Below are 19,401 nucleotides of genomic sequence, written 5' to 3' on the forward strand. Positions count from 1 at the left end.
TTTGGGTAATAGTTATTGACAACAGCATAATCTTTTCATTGTTTTGTTTCTTGAGTATATATCCATTAATATCTATGTTTTTATAGAGACTGATTTGGTTCTCGGTTCATTGTATCTTACTGTGTCGGATATATACTTGAGTTAAAAGAATGAAAAGAATATTCTGTTGTCACAGCCCTACTAATAACTTGTTAAAATTTCACAAAATCTGGATTTTTGCAAAGTGTTTCACACACTCTTTTTATAAAACTAAATTAAATTAAATATAGCCCACACTTACGCCTAGCAACTTTATTTAAAAATTTATAATGATTAATTGAATTAGTTATGTGTGGATTCTTTTCATAGAAATATATAAACCCATAGATATTGTACAAATAATTCAAACTAAAGAAAAGTGCAGGGTTTTGGGATAAGGTGGTGCATTTACTTTTTAATTTAATTAAAATAAGTCTGGGAGTCAAAGAAATGTTAATGTTTTGAAAAGTCCGATCTCTACCCACCTTATAATGCACATACATACAGATTAGTTTCATTGTTCATTTTCTCTTGCTCATATCTGAGAAGTGGATTTGTTTTTATAGAAATAAAAATTTGGTTAAATCATTGAATTTGGTGAGTCTTGTTATCGCTAATGTAATTACTTCCTATAATCAAGTAATTTGTGGAATTTTACTTTGAACTCTTTTTTTTTTTTTTTTTTTTTTTTTACATTATTGTGGAAAAACAAAGAAGTAATGAAAACATAAAACGAAAACAGCCCAAAGAAAGTTTTTAAAAAAAAGTTAATTTTTTAATTTTTTTTAAAAGTCGAATTTACATTTTTATTTTATTTTATTTATTCATTTATTTCTTAATTTAAAAAATATTAAAAAAAAAAAAAATTGGGGGACGCACATTTAATTGCATTTTTATTCTACTTTTCTCCCCTTTTTTCTCATTTCTCCCCCTTTTTTCTTTCTCTTTCAGGTGTTCATAATTAGTCTAATAAATATTGCCATTGCCAATGAAATCTATGTTCAGTTCAAATCTTATCAGATCTATTATGCTGATTTACGTAATAGTGCTGTAAAAGGTACGAACCTGCAACCTATTCCATCTTCCTATAGCAGTTTTTTTTTTATTAACATTTACAATAGCTATTGGGTATTCTATCCTAACATTTACAATAGCTATTGGGTATTCTATCCTAACATTTACAATAGCTATTGGGTATTTTATCCTAACATTTACAATAGCTATTGAGTATTCTATCCTAAAAGGATTGATATGATTCAAAAGAGACCAACAAAATATCTCCTCTCTCTTTCATTTTCTCTCCTTATTATTAGGCTTCAATTTGGAAGCATTGAAGAGTTTGGTCTAGTTTTCACAATACTCGTTTTTCGGGGGGGGGGGGGGTCATCTATGGGTTAAATAAAAACTGCTCCAGATATCCTTAAGCAAACTCTTCATACCCACCCCTTCACTCCTCATCTTTCACAGCTCTGTACTTTTTCTTTTTTGTCTATCCTATTTTCCAACCCTATCAACTATAGAAGGTTTTTTTGTTTGTTTTGGAGTTCAAAGAAAATGCATTTATTACTGGTTCACACCAAATCGCTTGACATGTATTTCCCAAACCAACAACATGGTAGCATTCCTGCCTTCCCTTTTAATTTTTTTTTCTTAGTCTGCAGTTATAACTAGCTGTTATGCATGTAATTCGTTTTAAGGTTCACGGCTACCTGGAAATGTGGCAAAAGTCCACAAGATTAGCCCGTCTTTCATCTTGTTTTAAAAGTTCTTATTCTGACACGTGGTTAAACAAAAAAAAGCCTTGTGCATAAAAGTCTGTCTGTCTGTCTGTCTGTCTCTCTCTCTCTCTCTCTCTCTCATATGCTTTTTTTCTCTTGATTTTTCTTTCCTTCCTCTTCCTCCACTGTGACGTCACCTTGTGTGATGGCTTGGTCATTTGCATACGTAAGATGTCGCTGCTGTATATATGTGTCAGTGGCTACATTACATCATTTTAGAGATTTGCAGAGTGTGGAGTTTGTGCTCAGTTGTATTATACAGCATAATCGTATTAACACATAGGTTTTCATTAGATCACCAAAGTTAAATAACCTTGAGCCTAGCCAATACAAGATGGGTGACCATTTTGAAATACTACTAGGTGCTTTGTTATCTCCCTTAACTGTTATATACATGTTGGCTGGCATGCAACCCCATAAATTTTCAGAAGTCGAAATACGCAATGGCAGGTGAATACCATACAAAGTTGTATTATCAGCTATCCAATGTCATTATACCTCCCCCCCCCTTACCTGAGGTTGTAGTAATTATCAAGATTCCAGCTACAAGTTTTCTAGAATCTACCATACAGTTTTTGTTTTAAAAATATATGCCTCAAAACATGCATTTACAGGATAAATATTTTGAATTGGTATAACTTAATCAGACTGAGGCTATTGGCTTTCTTACCTAAAATGCATCAAATATTATTTTTTCATTTCACTTTGCAAAAACCAATTATGTTCTGCAAAGTCAAAAACAAAAACAATTTTCTTTATACAAAAAAAAAAAGCAAATCAAAACATTATGAATAAATATTTGAAGATAAAGAATCTGAAGCATAAAACTTTTTTTCCAAAATTACTGGATTAGGCATTAAATAAGCCAAAAACAAAACAAAACAAGCAATCAAAACTATTGTGAAAATATTAAGGTGAACATCTCGATTCTCATCACAATGCCTAGGTTCAGCATTAAATAACCCGAAAAAGGATTGATATGCTGTAAAACAAGCAACCAAACAAACATCCTTTCCATTCTTGTCTCTTGTTTCTTTACACAAGGCCTTTGTATTATTTTGCTGATAAGAAAGAAGAGGTCATTGCCACAGGCCATTAGTAGATGAGAACCCTACATTCTTATCAACAGAACCATCCCCAAAGATGTCCTTAGTGATCCTCTCAGCTCTCCCAATTAATTCTGTTTCCAGTCTAAACGAAGACAATTATACATCTAAGGAAAAGAAACGGAAAGATTTTTTGGAAAATATTTTAGATTGTCATATTGTGTGGGTGCATCATGAGTTATATTAAAGCAGTGTTGATCAATATTTGTTTCTGCTCGGACCTTTTTTCATGGATCCCACTTAAACATTCACTAGTTTTGGGGTCATGTATGAAAATAAAATTAATTAGCTGTAATTTGCAATTAATTCACCCAGTGACGTAAATTTGGCTCGCTCTTAATCTCCTTTTGTCCGTGTCGTTATCTTTTCCTCTCCCGTTCTACTTTTCTACATGAATGACATCAAGTCACTCTATAGAAAGCTTTTGATGCTATTTTCTTTTTTGATTTGAACGTTCTCATTATAGCGGAATGAATAAATCTATCAAATGTTTTTTTACTGACAAGTTATTTTTATACATTATTATTATACTAGTGGGGGCAGGGCGACTTTGCCCAGTCGTGAAATATGCTTAAATATGATATTTTAATTTGTCAAGATTTCATATATATATATATATATATATATTTGTAGTCATCGACATACAGTCCTGTTTCGTTGTATCACAGCTCATCAGTGCCGCTAGACTAGCATCTCTCCCAAGCCAAGGATTGAACCTAGAACCATTGTGTTGACAGTCGGCAGTTCTCCCACTCGACCATGGAATCGACGCCCGTAAATAACTCGTTGGAATGTCTATTTAAATAGACACCCACCACCACTTTTATAGTGCTCAAATCGCCTGTTCGTAAACAAACAAACAACGAGCTTCGCATTTTCAGCCAATTAAGTAGTATATATATATATATATATATATATATATTATAGAGTCGTGATTTCAAAAGTCCCCCCAAAAAAATATTTGGGTGACCTCAGCTAGACTTGAAGCCAAAAGTAAAACTGTAGCATTCAAAGCTGGTGACGTTACCACTATACCAACGTGGCACATATATGAACTGCTAAAAAATAAACTAATATGAACATACAAAATGTATAATGATTTTTTTCAATTTTGACCCCATAAAAACTATTTTAACCACCTAAAGACTCATAAAAGAACGGTCCATAAAAAAATCCAATCATTTGAAGGTACTACTCTGCAACTTTTAGTTTCTGAAGAGGTAGTTTGAAAACATGGAGACACACAGACATAGTGCCTTTTCTAGATTAGATTATTCAAAGCTTTTCATACAAGTCTGTACTTACTTAGAATAGATCTCCACCTTTTTCGATAACATTTGCAGATTATTTTGCATTTTTGAAACTGCTGTTTGCTATTAATTTATTGCAAGCAATGACTGTTGGTCTTCTTTTGAGTTTAAGTGGCAGTATTCTCTGCATGGTTTGGTTGGTGCTCTCTCTTCAGCTTTCAGTCCTCCTTGAAACTTCATCATTTTGTGTGATATCAGCCGAGATTAGTGCTCTCCCTTCAGCCCTGCATATGTTCATATTACTTAGGTTATTCAGTGTTATTTGTGCAATGTTTCAGTTGATGTAACTTCTCATCTTCAAGTTGAAGTCTGAAATTTTTCTGTCAGCTTCTGGAATCTGCATAGTATTTCTAACATAACCTTTTATTTAATACACAGGAGTAGCTATCTCTCATTCAGTTAGCCATGACTGAGTAGAAGCCCTAAATGATTTGCAGTTGTATTTTTAGTGTCACCTGCTTTAATGATTGAGCCTTTAACTTTCAGAAGAATGTGACTTACAACTGAATTTAACCAAGTACTTTATCCACTATGCGACATGTCCTTAATAACTGCAAATGTTATTATTCAAAGAAAATTATTAAAAATAAATATTTTAACAGTAATAACTATAAAAATGTTTTTTTATATATTAAATTTATCGTATCCTGATAATTAAGTTTTATACTATTTTGAAAATGCATTTTAAAGATTAATTTCTAAACAAAATATTGATAAAAAACCGTTTCATAAATTGCATTTTTTTTTTTTTTTTGTTTTTTTTTTTTTACAATAATACCTGGCCAGTTCATCACCGGAAAAATGTTGCAAATAGGCATTTTTAAAAATGGTCAAAAGTTGAAAATAGTTCTTATAATTTATATCTAAAAAAAAAATCTTAGCAATTTTCAAAATTTACTGAGATTTTTTTAATATTACCTTACAATCTTACATTTAAAGCAACGTCCCCACCTATATTGAGGAAATCCATTAAGTACAACAGTTCTTTGACTACTTATTGGCAAAATAAAACTTTTTTTTTACTGGAAAGGGGGAGGAGGAAGTCATTGTTTATTAAAGCCTGAAGGACATTTGAGGATAATGGTTAATGAATTTCACGTAATCTGTGAGACAACCCTGTGATGATCAGTAATGGAAAAACTTGGGTAGAGTTTAATTAAGAGGATGGCTCAACAAAACTTGTTTACATTAGACTTGACAACGATCATGTTGTAGTCAGTTGTGAAGCAGCCCTGCAGTATTGTATTCCAGATGAGCAGAAAGAAACTTTGCTCATAGAATTTTTGTTCAGTTTTAGGCACATATAGAGAGTCGGGGAAGTTATTAGCAGTTATATATTTATGTTTTACAGAGTGGGAATCATATATAGAAGCTCAGTCGAGCACCTGCCATGCAGATAGAGCGTTTATTAAAAAAGGCACATTTTTTTTTTTATTATTATGGAGTGCTGCAAAGAGCCAATCTTTCTTTTTAAGAAGTTGAAGCTGGAGCGGCTCCTTTTTGACAATAAGAATTGTGAGGGGAACGTACTCTAATTTTGGGTGCATGAGCTGGAGCAAGCCCATAAAGTAGTGGAGCACTGTATGTATCTAATTGTTGTAACGCGACGCAGAAAGCACAACTGCTGATAAATCATGTTTTCGAGTAGCTACAGTAAATAGCAAGTTTATTTTTGTGTGTATAAACACTTAAAATTGACTTTTTATTAATATTTTATTTTTAGAACTTCAGCTTGAAAAAAATATTTGAAACAAGGGTGGAGATATTGCAAGACAGCTGTTCTCCAATTTGTCTGGGGCGCGAATACAGCCGCTTCTTCATGTGCCCTCGCTGAAAAATCTTTAAAAAGATATGAAAACTTTTTTTTTTTTTTTTCAATAATTTATGAAATAGCCAGTATTTTAGTAATGTAGCAGACGTTGCATAGCTTAGTTTAGACGTTTTCTAGATAAAACGTTATGACATATCTACCCACACTTCTGTTTCTCTCTCTCAGATTTGTCATATCATCCGCCATACACAATTATTTATATCCAATAATTTTGTAGAGATTAGCAAAATTAGTTGTAGTTTTATAGAAATGTGATTTATATTCAAGTAATAATTTAATGACCAAATGATATTGTAATAATTAAGATTGTTTTATAAATTAAAAAAATATATATAGAAAACAGTAATTAAAGATGTAACTAGTGAAGTTTACTCTTTGATGTTCAAAATGCAGATGCTTAAAATGGTTTCTGTATATGTCTTTCTGCGCATACACTTGCTTGAATTAATAGAAACAAATAAAAGCATTCTAAGCCAATCAAATGCATTTCTCTGACTGTATCAGATTTGCTGTTTTGATCTACTCTGAATGCAGAAATATTTTTCTTCAATAAACTAGGTTGAGCTAAGCTCAATGACAGGGCTAACATTTATTTTACCTCAACTCTCCTCACCCTCTGACAGGCCGGGGGTAGCTATCTCAACTCCCAATTACACATTTTCTGCATACGTATTAGTATACTAACACACATACTCACAACTCATTAACTTTTTCTCATTATCGTCTGCTCGTCGAAAACAAATGTATAAATTTATTCATTTTAAATACTCGTACCTTTTCTCACTGAACTTTCTTTCTACAGCGAAAATGAACATTGGCACATCAAGAACTTTTAATCAAATATAATTTGTGTAATTGAGAGAGGAAGTTTTGATGCTATTTTTCAAACCAGTGTATAATTAATGGCCTTTAATTTACCGTCTTGTTCTACAAGGATTCTAAAAATATAAAGAAACATTCTGTTTTCATATTGATGCAAACCTACATTTTCAGCATATATAAAATATCTATTTTGTGAATTTATGCTTTTGAACTTGTTTTATTTGCGTCTATCATCTTATATTTTCTCTCGTTCTCTTATAAACCTAAAAATACATTTTCATTAAAAACATTTCTCTAAAATCGCCCCCCCCCCAAAAAAAACTTCCTCCTAAATTGGAACCATAAAAAGCGACCTAGGGACCTGTAGTGGAAATCATAACTTACCTAAATAGCATGTGTGTGCTTCACAGGGTTCGGTCGTTTGACAAGGGGGGAAAAATGGTGACTCGCAGTTGCTTTTGTACTCTCTGTTTCTATGCAACTGAGGGAGAACGGGAGGTTGAGTTGGAAGAAAGCGTGTTATGGACACTTGCAACAGACTGTTTAAGTTCATTAGAAACAACAGTTGGTGGCAAAGATCACAGAACTTTATTAAAACAAACGTTCAAACTAGAGGGTCTGTTAAAAGGACTCTTGCACAATGTCGAGTAGATATAACTATTTAGCTGATAAAGAAAATCAGAATTGGTTTCAGCTTTAAAAAATGGACTTCATTTATAATGTGTTTAAATGAGACCATCCAGTTTTCAATTCACTGATCTATTTGATGAAAGATGGATTTAAAATGTAATTAAATTCAGAAAGTTTCCAATTTATATTCAAATGACAAAAGACTGCATAACAAAGTGTTATGTCTATAAAAGTGTTATATCTGTCATTAAAGTTTTCAGAAAGAACGAAATAAAATATATTGTGCCACTTCTTGCAACTCCTCTTTTTAAATGACTACGGCCGCTAAGCCACCACAAATCTGGCTGGTCTTTGTTGGCATAATGGCGGCTAAAGTTGGGCATTGCGTTTTCTTTTTTCTTTTTATGAATAAGTTGTATTTAATTGAAGAAAGGAAAACATCTCTTTATTTATTTACTTTTTTGAGAAAGAGTCAGCAACAGGTCGAGGTACATGATGGCGCCAGACTCTTTGGTGGCAGATATTGATTGAATCAATCCATTACTATGATGGCTGCAACTGACTTGATCTCTTTTACTGAGAATATTTCTTGTTTCTATAGCTTGAAGATTGGAGCCATTTCGGCATTTTTTCTTTGTTGATAGTTTCTTTAAAAGATGTTAATTTGATAATGGCTTTGTAAGATTGTAGTAAATTATTCGTTTTAAATTTAATGTCTGAACACAATCCTTGGATGGGGATGTTGGAAATTTCTAATTTATTCGATCCTTCTAATTTAAAAATTTTCTCCATTTATCTCTGATGTGATTTCTTTTTCTGTTTAAAAATTTTCTTTATCTTTTAACATTTAATCTGAAAATATGAAAAATGTTAGTGATATTTTAGTTTACTTTTTCACCTAGAACCATTTAATTTTTTTGTTTTTTTGATAATCAAGAAAAAAGTGTTTTTCTAAATTGCTTATGCCCTTGATAATAGCATTTTTGGTTTAATTTTATGTGATTTTCACTTCGTTTGTACATTTTCTCTTACTGATTTCAAACATTTTTAATTATAGTAGGCTTGAAGAAAATTTTTGAATTTGTTTTTTGTTTGTTTTGTTTTTAATATTCTAATTATTTTATTTATTTAATGATTTTGTACTTTTTATATAAGGAAACATAAGCAACACCTTTTTTTAATAATTGTAAGATATAAATAAAGTGTTCTGCCCAATGTATGGGTTCTCTTTATATTTTGTGTTCAGCAACAAAAAACGTTAATTAATATTTGCTAATTTGAACTAGAAATTAAGCACATACTCTCGCATGTCACAGTTTCTATGCAATTACAAAAATTTGTGTCACATCTGATAGACTGTCTGTAGCCGCTCATTTTACTTAATAAACAGAGACACACTCTAATGGTTAACCATAGTTCCTATTTACTTGCCTCTTCTCGAGGGAAGCACAGATAGGTCTGTTTTTAAAATGGGAAAATTCAACTCCCTAAAAAGGGACATCCGGTATTGAAAAAATAGATAAAATGAAGGACTTCTCATTCATTGACTAAGGACAGAAGAGACGAAATGCAGCATGATAACAGATACTCCACTTTGCTTCCAATCAAAAGATCAAGGATCAACCATAGAGTTGTCCATCTTATCTAATGATTATTTTCCTTGCCATTTGATTCGATCAACAAATGCATTACTATTTAATTATGACTATTGTATAGGAAATTTGAGGTAAATGAACCTGCCTGACCGTGTTCTCTTTTACATAATTGTATTATCAAGAAATTCCTTCACTAAAAACCAACCATTCTTATTTACATACGTATGTAAGAATAATGAATGCAGTGTTAACATTGTGGTTGTTGTAACTCCTTCATTTGGGTGGTTTCTTTTTGTTGCATTTCAATGTTTTGTTGACTTTTTCATGTGAAACGCACATTGTAAATAGTTCACTGAAAACAATCTTGCAGTCACTTGTAATACAATCAGTGAAGCCATGACCCTCACCCACCTCTATCTACGGGTAAAATGGCAGATTTTTGGAATATTTTTCAATCACCCTCAAATTTTTTGATATGCCACCAAACTAACCAATTCAAATAGATATTTTTGTGCCGTTATGTAATCTCCAAAACTATTAATATGCCATCAGACAAACTAAAGACTCATTTCGTTGTTCTTTGGTTTATGCTTTCTTATATCGAAAGTTATGAAGCTATCTGTCCTCCTTCCGACTATGCATTAAATATTAGGGTAAGCTAAACTCAAACCTTGGTAAAGAAAACTGCTGTGGTGGTTCTGGAAGATTTATCATTCCTGTCAGCTGCCTTGAAAAACTATTATTAATGGGAACAGAATTGCTTGGAGAAACATTGTTTGCCAACTTTCATTCATAAAGAGAAAACTACAAGGAAGGTAGAGGCAAAAAAAGTTTGTCATTATACAAAGTGTTAGGGCATCACTAAAATAATATCCAGATGATAAAAGCACCCGCATATTGACATGGGTCGAAGGATGCTGCTGGTAAATACATTGTTGAAACTATGGTTTATCGCATTTTTTTTTTAACCCCCACCTTCCCTTACTCTAAATATGATTTCTGAAAAGCAATTCAGTTAGGATTTTATTGATGAGTAAACATTGGATCAAATTCTATGAAATACGAATCTTGATCATCTGTCAGAATTTGAATGTCTTTCTCTCAGATGAGTGTGATTGAGGCACCTTGTATAGAATTGAATGGTCATCCAAATGATTCTGAAGACTTTTGCAGAAAATCTTAAAGCGTCAATAGTTTTTATTTAGTTTGGTTTGAATATTAGTAATATGATTTCAATAGTTCATTTTTTTTTGTCTTTCTGGATCTCTCTCTCTCTCTCTCTCTCTCTCTCTCTCTCTCTCTCTCTCTCTCTCTTTATCAGTGTTTCTGTCCTTTTATTTCTCTCTCTGTTTCTCTATTTATATACCCTGTTCTTTTTTTCATTTCTCATTATGACTCCTATTTCTCTTTTATAATTAATCATTCACATGACTGTTGTTGTGTATTTCATGTTTTTATTTTAATTGTTAGTTTTACTGATGTCGTGCCTCTTTCTGTATACACAAGTTTGTCCTAAAATAGACTAACACACGCACACTTATTATGCCTCAAAAAAAATAAGAGCGTGCATACACCACAAATCCTGTCTCAACTAAGTTTCACAAAGCATATACACTATAACTGCCTCGGCAAGAGCTACACACCAATGATGCCTGAACACATCCGCACGCACATATGCCAACGATGTCAGAACACATAATACGGCTGTCTAAAACCAAACATGCAAACTCTTGTTTTACCTATAAACACTGATATTTATGTATCTGCATACAATCACTAGTGTGCTTTGATTCATCTTATCTGTGCACAGCTTTATTTTCATCTGTACTATTATCATCCAGTTTCAACCATAATAATCATCTCATTTGGAATCTACTTAATCCACGATTTAAACTTTTAAAGTTTAACTAAATTAAATAGAATCCAATTTTAGTCTCCAATAAAATTGATTTAATATATATATATATTTCCTTTGAAAGACATTTTACTTTTTTTTTTCTTTTTCTTTTTTTCTTTTTCTTTTTTTCTTTTTCTTTTTTTTTTCTTTTTTGTCAATTATAGATATATTAACTTATCGAGCGAGAACAACAAAAAAATACTGTACGGTAATTTTTAAATAGTTTAAATGAAATATTAAAATAAAAAAAGATCACCCTCATACGGAACTCTACTCATATTAAAAAAAACTTTTTTTTTAATCTTTTTACAGTCACGGCCACCACCAGTTGAACCTGTGGATTATGAAACTTATGTTGTCAAACACAAGGTATTACTTCACAATGATCCACAACGAGAACTGCTCATTTTCCCGCATGATGATGTGGTTATTCCTGTAAGTAACAATTGGTCTTTCATTGTTCATCCTATTTGTTTACCATTGTTTCTGCAATCATCCAGTTTATGGTTTCTCAAACTCATGATATTTTGTTTGGTAATTTATTCCAAAATATATATTACTCTATTAGAATAAGACTATTCCTATGGTAGATTTAGTTTTTTAAATCTTTTTGCCAATAGATTTGTAGTGTTAAAAGCCATTATTATTATGCTTTTAAAGTTTCCATATTTATGAATCTTATTCTTTATTTAGGTCTCATTTTTCTCTCTAGTAAAATAGTTAAACATATGATTAAGATTTCTACTCCCAATTTTTATTTCAAGGTTGCAAACAAAATCGGATGTGAGTGAAAGAGGAAATGAAATGCATGATGGTTATTCAAGTGAAAAATGACTGATGTTTTACTAAACAACAAAAAAGAAAATATAATAAAATGAATTAATCAGTGAAAAATATCAAAGCAAACCATGTGGAAATTTAGTTTTTATTAAAGAACAGACATTGATAGGTAAATCGATGTGAAGGATATGCTGCATTAACTTTGATAGATTTCAGATCTATACATTGATTGTATTGAAGCAGTCCATTATGTGTTCTTATTGGACTTTTATGCAAGTGATTTTGACTAAAATATTTTACAAAATTACAACTTGAATATACTTTTTTCAAATCCAAGTTCACATCCGTTGGGGGTCAAAAAAATCTGATGCAATATAGCCGTTTCATAGCATTAACATTTTTATTATAAACTAGCATTTCAACCCGGCATTGCCCGGTTGTTTGAATGTGTATGTTGAGTAAAAAAAAAAAAAAAAAGTGTTAGTAGGAAGGCAGGCTCGAACCCATACCGCAAAGGAGGAAAAGAACGGGGTAAAACCTAACGTTTATGCTGTCACGACCACCGCCAAACCAGAAGCGACATTTTTTAAAAATTAAGGCTAGACAATCTAAAGGAGAGGATAACTTTAAAAAATATCGGCGAAAAAAGTGCCCCCTCCTGTAGAAAAGTGCCTAGTTGAAGGGGAAGATATTAATGTTTTAGCCAATTTTTCGATATTTGTCGTATGAAAGGTCGAACTTTAAAACGATACTGATCTTGGTAAAATCCGTCGCCTCTATTGAAAGTTTAAGGCAGACATGCAAGCAGACATACATACATACATTTATATATTGTTAACTAAACATTTTCGACCCAAACTGATGAAAAAGCTTGCCCTATCTCTTTATGTAAAATTTAAAATATTTAGACAAGAAATTGTCAGAGTAATTTGGAAGAGACTGCAGAGGTCAATTTTTTTTTTTAACTTTGACCCCTATTATGACCCCTTAAAATTTATTGTTTTGGGCTCAAATCAAGTTATTAAGTTAGATCCATGTCCAAGGAACCTATATCTAAAATTTCAAGTGCGTAGACTCAAAATTGTCGGAGGAGTTTGGTAGAGTTCTCAAAGGTCAAATCGTTGAACTTTGACCCCTTAATCGCCAAATTTCTGGCCAAAAACCGATCACATCGATTTTCCCAAATCTCAGTACCCTGTATATCAAATTTCGAGTCTGTAGACTAAAAATTGACAGAGTTATTGCGTAGGGAAATGTACACAGACACACAGATACAGACACGTTCACTTTTATAGATATATAGATTTCCTGAAACTTTAAATATATCTTAGAAATCATTATTTATTAAAGCATGTGAAAGGATAATCATTTATGAACAAAATGGTTGTTTTGAGGACTTAAAATTCTTTGCTTTCTGAAATCTGACTATTTTAGTAGAACTACCATGAAATCTTGAAATATCCTAAGTGTTTTTATAGTCTGTAGGCATTACTAGTTAAAGACTTGGAGGAATACTATTGGAAAAAAAGTCTGAGTATTCAAAGTAATCAGTGATTTTAGTGCCGAAATCCTCCAGAAAGAGAAAAGTTCCCCACTTAGAAATGCAGTGGAATTACAGGTAGTTCGAGATGTGATAACCAATTTGTGCGCAAGAAATGTAAATTAATGGAAACCCATGCAAACTCTGATGTGGAGAAAGTATGTTGAAGTTGTTCCGAAGTTTTGTTACTTGGAGGAGCTGATGCTAATGCAATCACTGGAAGTGGATGGAGTAAGATCAGGGAACTTTTGCCATTACTAACCAACATAGCATTGCCATTGTCCACAAAAGGAAGCGTCTGTATTGCATGTATATGCAGTGTGATGTATGGAAGTGAAACTAGACCAATGAGTGTTGCAAGGAGAGAAATGATAGAACGATACAATAGTGGTGCTAAGCAAGTCTTAAAAACATGCTTGATTCTGATGAGCTAATTTTATCTTGAATTTTGATTTTAAAGTATGATGTGGAATAAACATTTGTTGTCTGATAATGTGGTCAGATTGGAGAATTATGGCTGGTTTGGTGTTAGTAAAGCCTTATTATGGATAAATTTTATTATGGTTCTGGTTTGGATTTTATCATATGTGAGTACTAGCAGGCCAAAAGGTGCTGCCCAGTCATAAAATATGCTTAAATATGATATTTTATGCAGATGTCGCATTTATTATTATGGAGTCAGCTCTCTATTGATTATATTGTATCCAATATGTAGTAGTAATTTCATAAGCTGGAATCGAAACCAAAACATACCTGTTTGGCCTTATTCGTTACCTTCTGAGCCACATCCATACACATATAAAAATAATTTTGTTTGACCTATAAGTGTATATTTGCACACATGTAGAAGAGCACTTTAAGTCTACTTATACAGGGTGACTCCAAAACAAACAAAAGCTAAATGGAGGCCATCTAGAACATATACTGTAGAACGGAGAAAAATAAGCCAAAGACCCTAGTGTTTTGATATGATGTTTTGAATATAAACTAGTTATGATCAAAGTTTCATTTCATTCTTACGAAACGCTAAGAAACGGGGCTTAATTAGAGTTGGGTCCCATTTTTTTTTGTTTTTTTTTGGTCACCCTGTACTCGGCAAGTTCCAATTTTTTTTTCAATTTTAACCTCTAAGCAGCTATTTTTACCGGCTAAAACCAAAGAGAATTTGTTCCACAGGTTCAAACCACTTATATATTAAGTTTCATGTCTGTAGATTAAAAATTGACAGTAGTTTGGTAGACAGACAAGGTCACTTTTATAGAAAGATAGATATAATGTGTGTGAACTTTAATCTATTTTCTTCTTGAATAATAGAAAAGTCCTTTTAGATTAAGTCAATTTTATTTTTGTTCCAATTCCGTGCCTGTTTTTGGGGAGCTGACCCCACCCCAGGAAGTAAGTAAATAGGAACACACAAAAATCATAAATTCAATTGAATTCTCTTTCCAGTGTTACAAAGAAAAGAAATGTTTTTTTTTTTTTTATGTACTAATGAGTTAGCATCTATCAAGGTTAAAAGCCACTGGAAGATACAAGTTAATGAGATATGTAGATTATCAGTTGAATAATGAGGAATATTATGAGAGGATTGAAAATATGGAATGAGTAAAATTCAAAGGTCTATGACAGAGGCGCACATGCTTTTTCAACATGAGAGCTACTTATGACATGACTAAGTCTAAATGATCTACCACCTACTAAGAATGCAAAACACATTTATAAATATATTGTAAATTATTTTTTATATGTGCAGTATATGCAAGTGTATGTTGCATTATTGCTTCAACTTATATTGCGCAGTACAGCTCTGTGCATCTTTTGTTATTACCTTATTCTGATGACATGCATTAGATGGAATCAACTAGGGATGCATAGTTTGGACAATAGCTGCTTATATAGCCAGCCTCAAGCAGACTTATAGATGCTCATCAGTCATGGAGTGGTATTTGGACTTAATTATCTCCATGTGAGAAAAGGCCGATTCACGCAAATAAGTGAAACCAAATCATGCAGCCAAGAAGGTAGCACATTTACTGATATTGGGGTCCTCTGTGAGTAAGTTCCATAATTGTCCATGAACTCTGCATCAACTGAATGTTGGCTTATAGTGTCAGAATCTTCTCTCTTATTCCAAAAGGGTTTAGGTTGCAATTTTCGATGTGAGTGAAACTACCTCAGCATCTTTTCAGAAAAGGCAGCACATGAATATAGCTGTTAGCTTGAGTAAAGCAATGCATTTAAAGTGTTTGTCTGGCAGACGATTGCCAATTTGTTTATGACTGCTCTTGTGTCTCCAGCTCTGCTGCGAGGTTTTAGAAGTTTGCCAACGCTTTTTTTTTTTTTTTTTTTCAATGTCATGCGATCTACCCACAAAGTCTCTGTAATCGACATAATGGGCACCCCTGGTCTATAATAATGCTTTATGTCAAGTGTTTATTGACATGAGATTTAAAAATGGCCATTTTATAGCCCCCATGAAAGCAATGTAGTGGCAATGCACTCCAGCTAAGTTCTTGGAAAGAAACTCTTTTCATGGATATTCCGTTCGATATTAGGCACACCGTGGTGTATCGAGATGAGTTCTTGCTGTGAAAGTTTTAAGGAAAAACCAGAAATTGAATCTCTATCATCGAGAATCTTCTATGGGAATAATGGAGTAGAGAAAGACTAGTAATGTATCTTTTATGAAAAAGTGACTTCAAAAAACGAGATCATTCCGTCTCTCCAGTAACTGATGCTATCAGATCAGGCTGTTTAAAGATATTGGCTTCCTAACTTAAAATGCACCAAACATTGATGTTTTTTTTTTCTCTTTCTAAAACTGAGTCATGTTCTACAAAGCCAAAAATAACAATTTTCCTCTACAAAACAACCAAACCAAACACCATGAATAAATGTTTGAAGATATAAAGAACTTGAAGCATAAATTTTTTTTCTTCTCCAAAATTACTGGCATTAAATAACTTGAACAGGATTGATTTGCTGTAAAACAACCAACCAAATTCTCCCCAACTAAATTGTAAAATCAGTTTTGTCATTTATGGACCTGACCACATTTACCAATACTTTACCAAACTGTATCGGTCATTTACTTCTGAAATCTTATATTATTTCTAATTTACTCATTTCTGCCTACTGGAGTGAAAGACAAACACTCGATTTTATGTGGATTTGATTTCTTTGTTTTTTTCTTCTTCTTACAAACAAATGTTGCAAAAATATCTTCGTAGTCTTGTATGCGATGTTGAGATATCTGAGAGGCCAATGTTTACCTAAATGTAAATAACCAATATTTGCACTTAGCCTATCTCCATAAATCTTAAATCTAACAACCGAAAAAAAAGTAGTGGTATTATATGCTGTCAAATGTATTAAGTTTTATTTTAAACAATTTAGTAACTCCAATATTTTCTTGGATTTGTTAGCATTAATTATAAATTTTTAACTAGCATTAGTATTTTTTAGAAACTATTTAGAAAATTAAAACACCATAGTAATCTATAATATAAATTTCACCTGTTTGTTTAAATGTATGTATATTTATATGTCTGCCTAAAACTTTCGGCAGAGGCAAAAGTTTCACGAGATTAATATTGTTTTGAAGATCGATCCTTCGGATGATAAATACCGAAAAATTGGCTAAAAACATTAATTCCTTCACCCTCAACTGGGCACTTTTCTACAGGGAGGGTCAATTTTATTCTGCCAATATTTTCAAGTCATCCTCTCTTTTTGGTTGACTAGCCTTAACTTAAATATTCGTCACTTCTGGTTTGGCAATGGACGCAACAGCAAAGAAGTCACATTTTTTTTTTCATGTCTTTTTCCTCCTTTGCGGTATGGGTTCGAGCCTGCCTACTACCACTTTTATTTTTTGCTCAACACACACCGCCAAACACCTGGGCAACGCCGGGCACGCAGGCTAGTAGCTAATCAAATTGAGACAACTTTTGATGCGTTAATGTATTTATGTATGAATGTGTTTCTTGCCTTATTATTTGTACTTCTATCAAGACCCATATCTCGGCATTGCCTTGGATTGAAATTTTAAAGCATGATTTAAGTATGAAAAAATTTTTAGGTTTCAGACTGTAGACACTGTGTGTGGATCCTATTTGGTTGGGAGAGGGGTTGTTTGTTTGACTGTTTCTACACAATCGGAACAGAACTGACTTGGTAAACTAAAACTTAGTTTATGGTTATTTTATTTTATTTTTTATTTTTAGGATATAAAAAAACAAAACAATTTGATTGTTTGAAGTTCGTTAGCAGTCACTTTTACATAGCCAACCACGGAAATTTTTCCATAGTCTATTTGTTTTTTTGTCAATTGTTCACTGATTGTATAATGATAACAATTTGTAACAACGTTTCCTTTTATATTTGTTATTATCACGTTGTTCCTGGTACAAAAATGGACAAGAAGTTTTCCTTTACTGTTTAATTTAGTTTCAGTGTTGTTTTTCAAACATTTACCAGTAATGAAGGTCATTTTTTTTTTTTTTTTTTTATCTCAGATGCTCTATTTTATTCCTTGATTACCTAATGTGAATGAATATTAGAATATTTTCTTTTACTGTAACCATTTGGGATTCATACTGAATTGAAATATGTAAATTATGTAAGTGTACCTTTTAGTATTTTCTGCAGTTAAGACACCGACAGATATACAGCGTTCGTGATATGATAGATAAGATTATTAAATTGAAAATATTAATAAATTGTATGTGTTATATCCTAAAAAAGTATAATCTATTTTTTTCTTTTTAGCCTCCAGCCCCCAAAAGAAAAATGCGCACCATTTGTCCTTCAGTTCCGAAGAATGCTCCAAAGGAAGCAACTACATTGCTTGTTCGTGAATGTCTTAAGACTTACAGCAGCGACTGTCACATGATCCATTTTAAATACAGCGGATACTCAGGAAGTTATCAGCAATTGCCAAAGTAAGTTCATAAGAATTTTTTTTTAATATTTAAAAAAAATTTAAAAACTTTGATTAAAAAAACAAACTGCTTTAGAAAACACGTTTAAAATGCAAACATATTTTTTTTGGGGGGGGGGGGTAATTTTTTTTTTTTTTTAATTGAAATATTTTCATTAATTTTGGGTGAAACGCAACCATTCTTGAGAGAATGAAAAGGTTTTTTTAATTTTCTTTTCTTTTTTCTCTTTATATATATATATATATATATATATATATATATATATATATATATATATATATATATCTCACTCTGAAATATTAGAGGTTCATTATATACCGAGCTAGGTCCCAGGACAGGTTTACTGATAAAATTAATTCACTAAACAGGAATTTTACACCACTTTTATGTTATGTTCCCTATTTGAAGATTAAAATCAAGATATATATGCTACCAAATATTATTTCTACAACCCTTATTTTAATTTGAACTAAAATCCATTAAATGGTTTGGATTTTAAAAATATGTCTTAAATTTGGAACTTAATCATAAGAGGTCTTAAGAATCTGTAATCTTACTTCATTGGTGTCTTAATAACTATGAATGAATTTCATGTAATTCTGAAATATTTGAATTTTCAAGTGGGAGATTGTACCCATGCTTTATAACAACCCTTTAGGATATTCTAAACTGAATTTTTGGGAAATATTTATAAATTGACGTCTAATACATGATTAAAATCTCATAAAAATTGACGATATTTGAATCTCCAGATTAGTCCCCTTTTATATAAAACCAAATTAAAATAGATGAAGCTCATCTAGGAATAAAGTTTTAAAGCGAAGTACATTTTATTATTTATTATTGATATGATTCGCAGTGGATCTAAAAGTAAACAGCTCAAGATGGAATTAGTAAATTGAATATAAATTACAAGTGTAATGTTTTATTATCTTGCCACTGTTAACCTTTGAAAAGTCATGAATCCATTTCCCATGGGGCGATTGGACCTAGCTTCAGACTGTGAATTGCAACTGGGACTGTAACCCAGTACAATGAGTTGTAACTTGGAGAGGAAATAGCTACTGCCAAGTACCAACCCTTCTTTCATTGTTTTAACAGATACCCTGGGGAGAAATCACTTGAGATAGCATTATAACAACACATGGAAA

General features: G+C 32.0%; 1 protein-coding gene across 23 annotated transcripts in view; it reads left to right on the forward strand.

Moving 5' to 3' along the window:
* The window catches only part of LOC145287890 (dedicator of cytokinesis protein 9-like), a 718,435-nt gene that overhangs the window by 201,091 nt on the left and 497,943 nt on the right, over window positions 1-19,401 (forward strand). For all 23 annotated transcript variants that reach the window (XM_080135819.1, XM_080135816.1, XM_080135818.1 and 20 more), the window contains exons 2-3: window positions 11,300-11,422; window positions 18,078-18,250. In XM_080135819.1, the coding sequence (XP_079991945.1) occupies window positions 11,300-11,422; window positions 18,078-18,250 (296 nt within the window). The remainder of the gene's footprint in view (window positions 1-11,299; window positions 11,423-18,077; window positions 18,251-19,401) is intronic.

The sequence above is a fragment of the Euprymna scolopes genome, chromosome 11 (assembly GCF_053919585.1).
Source record: "Euprymna scolopes isolate OS-2025 chromosome 11, ASM5391958v1, whole genome shotgun sequence".
In the NCBI taxonomy this organism is placed as follows: Eukaryota; Metazoa; Mollusca; class Cephalopoda; order Sepiida; family Sepiolidae; genus Euprymna; species Euprymna scolopes.